The sequence below is a fragment of the Melanostigma gelatinosum genome (genome assembly GCF_949748355.1).
Source record: "Melanostigma gelatinosum genome assembly, chromosome: 23".
NCBI lineage: Eukaryota > Metazoa > Chordata > Actinopteri > Perciformes > Zoarcidae > Melanostigma > Melanostigma gelatinosum.
The window spans coordinates 4,732,495-4,747,286 of NC_136656.1; the positions used below are offsets into that span (position 1 = coordinate 4,732,495).

General features: G+C 38.7%; 2 protein-coding genes across 3 annotated transcripts in view; one reads left to right on the forward strand and one right to left on the reverse strand.

Annotated features, from left to right (window-relative positions):
* The first annotated feature begins 76 nt into the window (after nucleotides 1–76).
* ino80b (INO80 complex subunit B) lies at nucleotides 77–3,776 on the forward strand. 2 transcript variants are annotated; one of them, XM_079295525.1, is made up of 6 exons: nucleotides 77–268; nucleotides 461–586; nucleotides 980–1,154; nucleotides 1,261–1,415; nucleotides 2,272–2,408; nucleotides 2,492–3,776. In XM_079295525.1, exons 2-6 carry the CDS (start codon nucleotides 547–549, stop codon nucleotides 2,945–2,947), a joined length of 963 nt encoding a protein of 320 aa, XP_079151651.1. In that variant the 5' UTR covers nucleotides 77–268; nucleotides 461–546; the 3' UTR covers nucleotides 2,948–3,776. The 2 variants fall into 2 exon arrangements, with proteins under 2 accessions (XP_079151651.1, XP_079151650.1); XM_079295524.1 differs by having other exon boundaries at nucleotides 2,236–2,408; nucleotides 2,492–3,774.
* intu (inturned planar cell polarity protein) overlaps nucleotides 3,753–14,792 on the reverse strand; it is a 60,968-nt gene continuing 49,928 nt past the window's right edge. Inside the window, exons 16-17 of the mRNA XM_079295526.1 lie at nucleotides 3,985–4,127; nucleotides 3,753–3,893 (exon numbers count right to left, since the gene is read on the reverse strand). Of these exons, the coding sequence (XP_079151652.1) occupies nucleotides 3,782–3,893; nucleotides 3,985–4,127 (255 nt within the window). The 3' untranslated portion in view covers nucleotides 3,753–3,781. The remainder of the gene's footprint in view (nucleotides 3,894–3,984; nucleotides 4,128–14,792) is intronic.

The window sequence follows — 14,792 nt, forward strand, 5'->3', positions numbered from 1 at the left end:
ATATAATGTATTTGTTCTCCACTAGATGGCAGTCAATCGAATGTAACGGCTCAAAATGACCGGACGTGACGAAGCGGAAGAACTCCCGTGTTGTTTTCTTAGCTTAGTCGAGCTAACTAGCTACTCATGACAAACCGTGTAACGACAGCTTCATTTACAGTTTGTGTCGCGTCTATTTATTTCAACGCGAATCTTTTTATTCGATGTGAGTTTTGTTCAGGCGTTGGGGGCATGCTAGAGAACGTGAGCGCTCTCTCGGCTAAATATGGTAACGTAAAGCTAACGGCCATGTTCAAATCAACCTGTATCATTTACTAAATATATAGACAATAAATCAGCCGTTATGGCTTTGCTAACACACCAGATACAGCACATTTACATGTACTTAAATCCACGTGTTCCTTCTTTATCAACGCTGCATTAAGAAGTGTTAAGATAACAGGTGTGTTTCTCTCCTCAGGTAAATAACGTTGAGATGTCTGCTGCCACGTGAAGCTGCAGACGGACGGTCCTGTTCTTGGCTTTTACATCCCCGTCGTCGTTTCAATGGGGAAAAGGAAAGACATGATTCACCCCAGGTTCCTTGGTGAGTATATTCCTCCATTCATGTTATAATGTTGAAGCTGTTTTATGTGTTGGTACAACTTTATTGTCATTTTGAAGGTTGTAGTTGCTGTTTTATTGTATTGCAGTTATGCTGAGAGGTGTTTCTAATAGTTTGTCCACCCCGTATGTATCAGGTTAGAGGGTAGGCTGAATAACAAACACCTCTCACCTGTATAATACAGTTTAACATCATCACTAACTGCACAACATACAGTTGAGTCAACACCTGTTTAAACTGCAGAATTACTGGTTCTCTCATACGTTTGAAAGATCCACTCTGAGAAAAAACACATATGTTTGATGCATGTATTACAGTATCACATCATCCAGTGTTTATTGTATTCATGTGTTGCTTTCCTCTCGTCCTCTGCAGGTGAAGGCGGCTCCAGCCTGCACAGCGTTCACAAGCGGAAACACAAGAAGCACAAGAAGCACAAGAGGAAGCACCACAGCTTCCCCGAGCTCCCGGAGCCCGTCGTGGTTCCTCGTCCTCCTCCACAGCTCCGCCTCAAGATCAAACTGGGAGGACAGATGCTGGGGACCAAGAGGTGAGGCGGGACGCTGGAGGTGGTCCGTTTGGTAGTGAACCTTCGTGTCGGCGCTCATTTCCATCTAAACCAACAATCACTCGCTTCTGTTTCCCGTCTATGACAGCGTTCCCACCTTCACCGTGCATCCCGGTGTGGCTTGTCCCCCCTCTCCCTTGATGATTATTAATAATGTCGATGATGATGATGACGACGATGATGAGGACGATGAAGACGACGATGAGCCCTCTGTGCCTTTGGAGCAGTATCGGGCCTGGCTGGGTAAGTTACAATAGTTTAATACTGAGATACTTTACACTGAAGCTTGATGACAAGTTATATTCTGTTATTGCGATTTTGATTCATGGGTCAAACTATTAGTGAATGCATAGTTGTCAAGCTGTTACACTGAAAGAAAATAAGACTACAAAACCAAATGTGCCAGAGAAAATGAATGTTTTATCCAAATTAATATGCAAAACTATTTCTGTATCTGACATAGTTCGTCCTGATCAGGAGTAGTGTTCCCTTCTCCTGGTCTTAAAGGCTTCATTAAATCTAAAAGAAGCAAGTTTCTAAATGTAGTTGGAGCTGATGTAAACAATCGATAACGTTATCTGCTCTCACCCCTTGTTCATTTAGTTTGCACTGTCTCAACAAGTTGAGTCAGTTCATACTGGATTTTTTATTTCCAACACAACAATCTGAGACATACAACTCTCTGTACCAGTCATGTCCACACGGAGGTAACTTTATTTCATCTTAAGTGGTCACATGGCAAAACAGTTGGAAAACACTGTGTGGAAGTGAATGGCGCCCTACAACAGTAGGGAGAATACATCTAAGAGCATTAACTATATCACAACTTAAACACGGTCTAAAACACCTCTAACATGGATGGCATGAATAGTTGTACATATTTACATGAATGAAGACAACGTCCCCTGAATGCTAAATATAATTTTTAATGGATAAGTGAATATTCTCCTTCATTCAAATCAAGAATGCAAGTTAACTTCATATTCGTGTTTTTTAATGTAGCATGGTCGAGACAATGTTCTGGCCGTGGTTAAACGACACATTCATGTTTGTTCTGTATCAGATGAAGACAGTAACCTGGCCACATCCCCTATGCCAGACATAGACTCAGACTGCATGCTGGGGGTTCCTAAGGACGAGGAGGAGCGGTGGCTGGACGCTCTGGAGAAGGGCGAGCTCGACGACAACGGGGAGCTGAAGAAGGAGTTGGACGAGTCTCTGCTCACGGCCAGACAGGTGAGGAAGCAGGAAACGTGTACTTCGGTCCACCATATTGTCGCTATAATCGTATATCCCTGAGCGTTTGTGTTTGTGTACAGAAAGCCCTGCTACACAAGCAGCAGAGCCAGCCTCTCCTGGAGCTGCCCATGGGCTACAAGGAGAAAGAGATGACCGCAGAGATGATGCAGAAGCGGGAGGAACGAGCCCGGAAGAGGCGCCTGCAGGCGGCCAAGAAGGCGGAAGACAGCAAGAACCAGACGATAGAGAGACTGACGAAAACCAGCAAGGCCAAGATCAAAAGCATGCGAGAGAGGAAGTCCAAGCTGAATCAGTGTCCCATGATCCGGTACAGCGACTGCGTCCAGGGCATTGCCGTCTCCTTTCCCTCGGGGGTCCCCCCGCCGGCACCAACGGCTCCCCGTCCTCCACCGGCAGCCCCGGTGAGCTGCGGGGTCAGCGGCTGCACCAACCTCAAGAAGTACTGCTGCTCAAAGACCGGGGTTCCTCTCTGCAGCCTCCAGTGTTACAAGAGGAACCTGCTGCTCGAACTTTAAAGGGACGAATGAATTACAAATGTAGCTTTGTTACTGCGCCGAGATGTGATGACGGTGGGTACCGTCCACGTGGTCGTATTGATAAAATGTACACTGTACAGATGTGTGTAATTTGGACTTTACATTGTCATATTCATAATAATGGTTTTCCAAGCAGAGACGCTGGCTACACAATTGAATTATGTGCATTATTAAATGTTCAGAACTAGAAACCTTGGTACCAAAGAAATTATGACTTCTATTTGTGCAGTGTCTGTTTGAAGACATCAAATTAATATTTTTGTGAAGTTGGGAGAAAGAGTACTGTTATCTCCACTTCCATGGTTTATTTATCATTTTGTCAACAATGTAAAATGATGTTTAGAGATGCGTGAAGGTTGTTACAGAACAAAAGAGAAACTATTCCTTCTTTAATCTCAATTTTGTAACAAATGACTCAAATTACATACAAAACTGTGCATCTTAAATTGGGTAACAAATTGTGACAATATCAACACAACCTTATTTGTCCGGTCTACATGGAGACTCGTGCGTAGTTTTAATTGGTCCAGCTTAGTGAACTTTACAGCCGCTAACTGCTCTAAGCAGAGGTTTACGCCAAAGTGTCTTGAGTGTTCATGACCTGAGTGGCTTTCCATCTACACACAGACTCTTGCACACATCTATTGTGAGCAATGAGGCCAAAAAAAAGCAGTTGCTATTTGCGACAACCATTGTAAAAATTCCTGTTCTCGGGTTCTTTCAAGAAGCACCTCAGTTTTGATTTGTTCTCTTGAGAGTGGAAGAGAAGAAGAAACATTGTAGTGTGAGAGTCCATTGTCACGGATGTAGTAATCACAAGGCCAGGCCAAAGGAGAGTCTGAAGGCCATCTCTACGGGAACTTCTGCCACCGAGTCATGGAAACACACGTAGAACTCCTGAGGGACGGGCTCGAGCAGCATCCGTCTGGACAAACACGATTGGCACATGAGGAAAAGGCTCGGACATGGCAGAGAACGCTGCAGTTTGTGGATAAAAATAGTGAAAGCTGACGTACCCGATGACCCAGTAAGTCATGGTGGGAGCAGGCTTCCTCTGGTCCGTCCAGTTCTCGGGTTTACACTGAAACAGGACCCCGTGTTCCTTTACGGGACCCAGACCCCAACCACCGCCCTGAGGCCGGTCTGCAGCCCGACGGCCCTGCAGGTGGAAACAACACGACGCAATCAGTTGATTCATTAAAAGCATCGATGTAGAGAAGGTTCTTTCTCCATGAATGTTGACGGAGGAGATTGGCTGCTTCTCAAAGCATAGCCGACCTCAGGAACATTTTGACGATACTATTTTATATTTTTGAATCACATACTATACTATGACTTTATGACAAATGTCATAAATATACCATCTGTATGAAATGAAACATTTGAAATTATTACATGCCATAATTTTTTTTTAATTAACCAGAAGACGTGTTATAACTGAGTTTTGTGATCATTTGCACCTCTACAGACCAGGGTTCGATTCCCCGACAGGGAGTATTAATTTCACCAAGAAGCAACTTTACCATTAACCATGTTTCTTTTATCAGTTCTCCATGTTGCAGAAGTAAAACTAAAACTGCAAGACATAGGAAGTAGTATGTTGAATTCCTCCAACTACCAGTCACTTCCATGTCTGTCGAAAAAATTAAATAACATGTCTTAATTAGCATATGAATATAGCCAAAACGTGTTTTGCTAGCTCAAACTGACATTGACCTTTGTCCACCAAATTCTAATTGGTTCACCGTTGAGTCAAAGAGGACCTTTGTGCCAAATATCCCTCATGACGAGATTCTACTTTCTACGTTAGAATGGGGTAGACGTTCTTAGGGACAGACAAAGGGACGGATGAAACATAATAAAAAAATGTGTAGCTGTAGTCATCTCAGCGTGTATGTCATAGTCCTATGTTGTCCATATAATTGACATGGTTGTCTCTATAAACTTTGCCCTTCCTAGTTAGTATAGTGGACAGTATCGCCGCCTGTCACGCGTAGGCGGAAGACCAGGGTTCGATTCCCCGACGGGGAGAATTTATTGCCCGAGGAGCCACTGACGCTGTTATTCTTGAGCACATTAGCATTTCTCATGGTTGCAGAAGTAAAAAGATGCAGATAAGGCTCTGAAAGACTGTTTTGACTCTACTGTGTGGGAAGTAGTCAGTAAGAGCCGACATATAATTAGCCAAAATATCATCTCGTTTCCTCACTCCCTTTTTGGAAAAATGGACTTCCTTCAAGCATCATGTTAAATCGTACATCATATCCAAATCACAGATATCCAAAGCAGTTGAACCAACATACTCTGACAACAGTATCCAACAGTGAAAGAATATATGAAAGCCATTCAGAAGCTTCGGGGAGCAGAAGGATGAATAAATCGTGATTTTAACAATGAAGAAAACATTAAAAACTTGCAGTGCAGAGAGTAGTTCGAAAATGTGTAACAAAAATCCTAAACTAATGCTATACTATGACGGTTTTTGACTTTTTGCGACGTGCTATACTGTGACCGTTTTAGACTTTTTTTGACATGCTATACTATGACCGTTTGAGACTTTTTACGATGTGCTATACGATGACTTTTTTGGACATGCTATACTATGACCGTTTTTGACTTTTTTGGACATGCTATACTATGACCGTTTGAGACTTTTTTGGACGTGCTATACTATGACCGTTTGAGACTTTTTTTTGACATGCTATACTATGACCGTTTGAGACTTTTTTGGACATGCTATACTATGACCGTTTGAGACTTTTTTGGACATGCTATACTATGACCGTTTGAGACTTTTTTCGACATGCTATACTATGACCGTTTTTGACTTTTTTCGACGTGCTATACTGTGACCGTTTTTTGACATTTTTCGACGTGCTATACTATGACCGTTTTAGACATTTTTCGACATGCTATACTATGACCGTTTTTGACATTTTTCGACATGCTATACTATGACCGTTTTAGACTTTTTGGACGTGCTGTACTATGACCGTTTTAGATTTTTTTGACATGCTATACTATGACCGTTTTTGACTTATTTCGACATGCTATACTATGACCGTTTGAGACATTTTTTGACATGCTATATGATGACTTTTTTGGACATGCTATACTATGACCGTTTGAGACTTTTTTGGACATGCTATACGATGACTTTTTTGGACATGCTATACTATGACCGTTTTTGACTTTTTTGGACATGCTATACTATGACCGTTTTAGACATTTTTGGACGTGCTATACTATGACCGTTTGAGACTTTTTTTGACGTGCTATACGATGACTTTTTTGGACATGCTATACTGACCGTTTTTTACATTTTTCGACTGTCAGAACATTTGACCGTTTTAGACTTTTTTGGACATGCTATACTATGACCGTTTGAGACTTTTTTCGACGTGCTATACGATGACTTTTTTGGACATGCTATACTATGACCGTTTTTGACTTTTTTGGACATGCTATACTATGACCGTTTTAGACTTTTTTGGACGTGCTATACTATGACCGTTTGAGACTTTTTTTTGACATGCTATACTATGACCGTTTGAGACTTTTTTGGACGTGCTATACTATGACCGTTTGAGACTTTTTTTGACATGCTATACGATGAGTTTTTGGACATGCTATACTATGACCGTTTTTGACTTTTTTCGACATGCTATACTATGACCGTTTTCGACATTTTTCGACATGCTATACTTTGACCGTTTTAGACTTTTTTGGACATGCTATACTATGACCGTTTGAGACTTTTTTCGACATGCTATACTATGACCGTTTTTGACTTTTTTCGACGTGCTATACTGTGACCGTTTTTTGACATTTTTCGACGTGCTATACTATGACCGTTTTAGACATTTTTCGACATGCTATACTATGACCGTTTTTGACATTTTTCGACATGCTATACTATGACCGTTTGAGACTTTTTTGGACATGCTATACGATGAGTTTTTGGACATGCTATACTATGACCGTTTGAGACTTTTTTCGACATGCTATACTATGACCGTTTGAGACTTTTTTGGACGTGCTATACTATGACCGTTTGAGACTTTTTTTTGACATGCTATACTATGACCGTTTTTGACTTATTTCGACATGCTATACTATGACCGTTTGAGACATTTTTTGACATGCTATATGATGACTTTTTTGGACATGCTATACTATGACCGTTTGAGACTTTTTTGGACATGCTATACGATGACTTTTTTGGACATGCTATACTATGACCGTTTTTGACTTTTTTGGACATGCTATACTATGACCGTTTTAGACATTTTTGGACGTGCTATACTATGACCGTTTGAGACTTTTTTTGACGTGCTATACGATGACTTTTTTGGACATGCTATACTGACCGTTTTTGACATTTTTCGACTGTCAGAACATTTGACCGTTTTAGACTTTTTTGGACATGCTATACTATGACCGTTTTAGACTTTTTTTTGACATGCTATACTATGACCGTTTGAGACTTTTTTGGACGTGCTATACTATGACCGTTTGAGACTTTTTTGGACATGCTATACTATGACCGTTTTAGACATTTTTGGACGTGCTATACTATGACCGTTTGAGACTTTTTTTGACGTGCTATACGATGACTTTTTTGGACATGCTATACTGACCGTTTTTTACATTTTTCGACTGTCAGAACATTTGACCGTTTTAGACTTTTTTGGACATGCTATACTATGACCGTTTGAGACTTTTTTCGACGTGCTATACGATGACTTTTTTGGACATGCTATACTATGACCGTTTTTGACTTTTTTGGACATGCTATACTATGACCGTTTTAGACTTTTTTGGACGTGCTATACTATGACCGTTTGAGACTTTTTTTTGACATGCTATACTATGACCGTTTGAGACTTTTTTGGACGTGCTATACTATGACCGTTTGAGACTTTTTTTGACATGCTATACGATGAGTTTTTGGACATGCTATACTATGACCGTTTTTGACTTTTTTCGACATGCTATACTATGACCGTTTTCGACATTTTTCGACATGCTATACTTTGACCGTTTTAGACTTTTTTGGACATGCTATACTATGACCGTTTGAGACTTTTTTCGACATGCTATACTATGACCGTTTTTGACTTTTTTCGACGTGCTATACTGTGACCGTTTTTTGACATTTTTCGACGTGCTATACTATGACCGTTTTAGACATTTTTCGACATGCTATACTATGACCGTTTTTGACATTTTTCGACATGCTATACTATGACCGTTTGAGACTTTTTTGGACATGCTATACGATGAGTTTTTGGACATGCTATACTATGACCGTTTGAGACTTTTTTCGACATGCTATACTATGACCGTTTGAGACTTTTTTGGACGTGCTATACTATGACCGTTTGAGACTTTTTTTTGACATGCTATACTATGACCGTTTGAGACTTTTTTGGACATGCTATACTATGACCGTTTGAGACTTTTTTGGACATGCTATACTATGACCGTTTTTGACTTTTTTCGACGTGCTATACTATGACCGTTTTAGACTTTTTTGGACGTGCTGTACTATGACCGTTTTAGATTTTTTTGACATGCTATACTATGACCGTTTTGGACTTATTTCGACATGCTATACTATGACCGTTTGAGACATTTTTTGACATGCTATATGATGACTTTTTTGGACATGCTATACTATGACCGTTTGAGACTTTTTTGGACATGCTATACGATGACTTTTTTGGACATGCTATACTATGACCGTTTTTGACTTTTTTGGACATGCTATACTATGACCGTTTTAGACATTTTTGGACGTGCTATACTATGACCGTTTGAGACTTTTTTTGACGTGCTATACGATGACTTTTTTGGACATGCTATACTGACCGTTTTTGACATTTTTCGACTGTCAGAACATTTGACCGTTTTAGACTTTTTTGGACATGCTATACTATGACCGTTTGAGACTTTTTTTTGACATGCTATACTATGACCGTTTGAGACTTTTTTGGACGTGCTATACTATGACCGTTTGAGACTTTTTTTGACATGCTATACGATGAGTTTTTGGACATGCTATACTATGACCGTTTTTGACTTTTTTCGACATGCTATACTATGACCGTTTTCGACATTTTTCGACATGCTATACTTTGACCGTTTTAGACTTTTTTGGACATGCTATACTATGACCGTTTGAGACTTTTTTCGACATGCTATACTATGACCGTTTTTGACTTTTTTCGACGTGCTATACTGTGACCGTTTTTTGACATTTTTCGACGTGCTATACTATGACCGTTTTAGACATTTTTCGACATGCTATACTATGACCGTTTTTGACATTTTTCGACATGCTATACTATGACCGTTTGAGAATTTTTTGGACGTTCTATACTATGACCGTTTGAGACTTTTTTTGACATGCTATACTATGACCGTTTTTGACATTTTTCGACATGCTATACTATGACCGTTTGAGACTTTTTTGGACGTGCTATACTATGACCGTTTTTGACTTATTTCGACATGCTATACTATGACCGTTTGAGACATTTTTTGACATGCTATATGATGACTTTTTTGGACATGCTATACTATGACCGTTTGAGACTTTTTTGGACATGCTATACGATGACTTTTTTGGACATGCTATACTATGACCGTTTTTGACTTTTTTGGACATGCTATACTATGACCGTTTTAGACATTTTTGGACGTGCTATACTATGACCGTTTGAGACTTTTTTTGACGTGCTATACGATGACTTTTTTGGACATGCTATACTGACCGTTTTTTACATTTTTCGACTGTCAGAACATTTGACCGTTTTAGACTTTTTTGGACATGCTATACTATGACCGTTTGAGACTTTTTTCGACGTGCTATACGATGACTTTTTTGGACATGCTATACTATGACCGTTTTTGACTTTTTTGGACATGCTATACTATGACCGTTTTAGACTTTTTTGGACGTGCTATACTATGACCGTTTGAGACTTTTTTTTGACATGCTATACTATGACCGTTTGAGACTTTTTTGGACGTGCTATACTATGACCGTTTGAGACTTTTTTTGACATGCTATACGATGAGTTTTTGGACATGCTATACTATGACCGTATTTGACTTTTTTCGACATGCTATACTATGACCGTTTTCGACATTTTTCGACATGCTATACTTTGACCGTTTTTGACTTTTTTGGACATGCTATACTATGACCGTTTGAGACTTTTTTCGACATGCTATACTATGACCGTTTTTGACTTTTTTCGACGTGCTATACTGTGACCGTTTTTTGACATTTTTCGACGTGCTATACTATGACCGTTTTAGACATTTTTCGACATGCTATACTATGACCGTTTTTGACATTTTTCGACATGCTATACTATGACCGTTTGAGAATTTTTTGGACGTTCTATACTATGACCGTTTGAGACTTTTTTTGACATGCTATACTATGACCGTTTTTGACATTTTTCGACATGCTATACTATGACCGTTTGAGACTTTTTTGGACGTGCTATACTATGACCGTTTTTGACTTTTTTCGACATGCTATACTATGACCGTTTTAGACATTTTTCGACATGCTATACTATGACCGTTTTTGACTTTTTTGGACATGCTATACTATGACCGTTTGAGACTTTTTTGGACGTGCTATACTATGACCGTTTGAGACTTTTTTTGACATGCTATACGATGAGTTGTTGGACATGCTATACTATGACCGTTTTAGACTTTTTTCGACATGCTATACTATGACCGTTTTAGACATTTTTCGACATGCTATACTTTGACCGTTTTAGACTTTTTTGGACATGCTATACTATGACCGTTTGAGACTTTTTTCGACATGCTATACTATGACCGTTTTTGACTTTTTTCGACGTGCTATACTGTGACCTTTTTTTGACATTTTTCGACGTGCTATACTATGACCGTTTTAGACATTTTTCGACATGCTATACTATGACCGTTTTTGTCATTTTTCGACATGCTATACTATGACCGTTTTAGACTTTTTTGGACGTGCTGTACTATGACCGTTTTAGATTTTTTTGACATGCTATACTATGACCGTTTTTGACTTATTTCGACATGCTATACTATGACCGTTTGAGACTTTTTTTGACATGCTATACGATGACTTTTTTGGACATGCTATACTATGACCGTTTGAGACTTTTTTGGACATGCTATACTATGACCGTTTGAGACTTTTTTCGACGTGCTATACGATTACTTTTTTGGACATGCTATACTGACCGTTTTTGACTTTTTTCGACGTGCTATACTTTGACCGTTTTAGACTTTTTTGGACATGCTATACTATGACCGTTTGAGACTTTTTTGGACGTGCTATACGATGAGTTTTTAGACATGCTATACTATGACCGTTTGAGACTTTTTTGGACATGCTATACGATGAGTTTTTGGACATGCTATACTATGACCGTTTGAGACTTTTTTCGACATGCTATACTATGACCGTTTGAGACTTTTTTGGACGTGCTATACTATGACCGTTTGAGACTTTTTTGGACGTGCTATACTATGACCGTTTGAGACTTTTTTTGACATGCTATACTATGACCGTTTGAGACTTTTTTGGACATGCTATACTATGACCGTTTGAGACTTTTTTGGACATGCTATACTATGACCGTTTTTGACTTTTTTCGACGTGCTATACTATGACCGTTTTAGATTTTTTTGGACGTGCTGTACTATGACCGTTTTAGATTTTTTTGACATGCTATACTATGACCGTTTTTGACTTATTTCGACATGCTATACTATGACCGTTTGAGACATTTTTTGACATGCTATATGATGACTTTTTTGGACATGCTATACTATGACCGTTTGAGACTTTTTTGGACATGCTATACGATGACTTTTTTGGACATGCTATACTATGACCGTTTTTGACTTTTTTGGACATGCTATACTATGACCGTTTTAGACATTTTTGGACGTGCTATACTATGACCGTTTGAGACTTTTTTTGACGTGCTATACGATGACTTTTTTGGACATGCTATACTGACCGTTTTTGACATTTTTCGACTGTCAGAACATTTGACCGTTTTAGACTTTTTTGGACATGCTATACTATGACCGTTTGAGACTTTTTTTTGACATGCTATACTATGACCGTTTGAGACTTTTTTGGACGTGCTATACTATGACCGTTTGAGACTTTTTTTGACATGCTATACGATGAGTTTTTGGACATGCTATACTATGACCGTTTTTGACTTTTTTCGACATGCTATACTATGACCGTTTTCGACATTTTTCGACATGCTATACTTTGACCGTTTTAGACTTTTTTGGACATGCTATACTATGACCGTTTGAGACTTTTTTCGACATGCTATACTATGACCGTTTTTGACTTTTTTCGACGTGCTATACTGTGACCGTTTTTTGACATTTTTCGACGTGCTATACTATGACCGTTTTAGACATTTTTCGACATGCTATACTATGACCGTTTTTGACTTTTTTGGACATGCTATACTATGACCGTTTGAGACTTTTTTGGACGTGCTATACTATGACCGTTTGAGACTTTTTTTGACATGCTATACGATGAGTTGTTGGACATGCTATACTATGACCGTTTTAGACTTTTTTCGACATGCTATACTATGACCGTTTTAGACATTTTTCGACATGCTATACTTTGACCGTTTTAGACTTTTTTGGACATGCTATACTATGACCGTTTGAGACTTTTTTCGACATGCTATACTATGACCGTTTTTGACTTTTTTCGACGTGCTATACTGTGACCTTTTTTTGACATTTTTCGACGTGCTATACTATGACCGTTTTAGACATTTTTCGACATGCTATACTATGACCGTTTTTGTCATTTTTCGACATGCTATACTATGACCGTTTTAGACTTTTTTGGACGTGCTGTACTATGACCGTTTTAGATTTTTTTGACATGCTATACTATGACCGTTTTTGACTTATTTCGACATGCTATACTATGACCGTTTGAGACTTTTTTTGACATGCTATACGATGACTTTTTTGGACATGCTATACTATGACCGTTTGAGACTTTTTTGGACATGCTATACTATGACCGTTTGAGACTTTTTTCGACGTGCTATACGATTACTTTTTTGGACATGCTATACTATGACCGTTTTTGACTTTTTTGGACATGCTATACTATGACCGTTTGAGACTTTTTTTGACATGCTATACAATGAGTTTTTGGACATGCTATACTGACTGTTTTTGACTTTTTTCGACGTGCTATACTTTGACCGTTTTAGACTTTTTTGGACATGCTATACTATGACCGTTTGAGACTTTTTTGGACGTGCTATACGATGAGTTTTTAGACATGCTATACTATGACCGTTTGAGACTTTTTTGGACATGCTATACGATGAGTTTTTGGACATGCTATACTATGACCGTTTGAGACTTTTTTCGACATGCTATACTATGACCGTTTGAGACTTTTTTGGACGTGCTATACTATGACCGTTTGAGACTTTTTTTTGACATGCTATACTATGACCGTTTGAGACTTTTTTGGACGTGCTATACTATGACCGTTTGAGACTTTTTTTGACATGCTATACTATGACCGTTTGAGACTTTTTTGGACATGCTATACTATGACCGTTTGAGACTTTTTTGGACATGCTATACTATGACCGTTTTTGACTTTTTTCGACGTGCTATACTGTGACCGTTTTTTGACATTTTTCGACGTGCTATACTATGACCGTTTTAGACATTTTTCGACATGCTATACTATGACCGTTTTTGACATTTTTCGACATGCTATACTATGACCGTTTTAGACTTTTTTGGACGTGCTGTACTATGACCGTTTTAGATTTTTTTGACATGCTATACTATGACCGTTTTTGACTTATTTCGACATGCTATACTATGACCGTTTGAGACATTTTTTGACATGCTATATGATGACTTTTTTGGACATGCTATACTATGACCGTTTGAGACTTTTTTGGACATGCTATACGATGACTTTTTTGGACATGCTATACTATGACCGTTTTTGACTTTTTTGGACATGCTATACTATGACCGTTTTAGACATTTTTGGACGTGCTATACTATGACCGTTTGAGACTTTTTTGACATGCTATACGATGAGTTTTTGGACATGCTATACTGACCGTTTTTGACATTTTTCGACTGTCAGAACATTTGACCGTTTTAGACTTTTTTGGACATGCTATACTATGACCGTTTGAGACTTTTTTCGACGTGCTATACGATGACTTTTTTGGACATGCTATACTATGACCGTTTTTGACTTTTTTGGACATGCTATACTATGACCGTTTTAGACTTTTTTGGACGTGCTATACTATGACCGTTTGAGACTTTTTTTTGACATGCTATACTATGACCGTTTGAGACTTTTTTGGACGTGCTATACTATGACCGTTTGAGACTTTTTTTGACATGCTATACGATGAGTTTTTGGACATGCTATACTATGACCGTTTTTGACTTTTTTCGACATGCTATACTATGACCGTTTTAGACATTTTTCGACATGCTATACTATGACCGTTTTTGACTTTTTTGGACATGCTATACTATGACCGTTTGAGACTTTTTTGGACGTGCTATACTATGACCGTTTGAGACTTTTTTTGACATGCTATACGATGAGTTTTTGGACATGCTATACTATGACCGTTTTTGACATTTTTCGACATGCTATACTATGACCGTTTTCGACATTTTTCGACATGCTATACTTTGACCGTTTTAGACTTTTTTGGACATGCTATACTATGACCGT

What these genes read in the sequence shown, in the direction of transcription:
- ino80b (XM_079295524.1), top strand. Translation starts at nt 547, where the DNA reads ATGGGGAAAAGGAAAGACATGATTCACCCCAGGTTCCTTG. An exon ending in GATTCACCCCAGGTTCCTTG is followed by an intron (nt 587 to 979) that starts GTGAGTATATTC and finishes CGTCCTCTGCAG; the next exon opens with GTGAAGGCGGCTCCAGCCTG. An exon ending in GCAGTATCGGGCCTGGCTGG is followed by an intron (nt 1,416 to 2,235) that starts GTAAGTTACAAT and finishes GTTCTGTATCAG; the next exon opens with ATGAAGACAGTAACCTGGCC.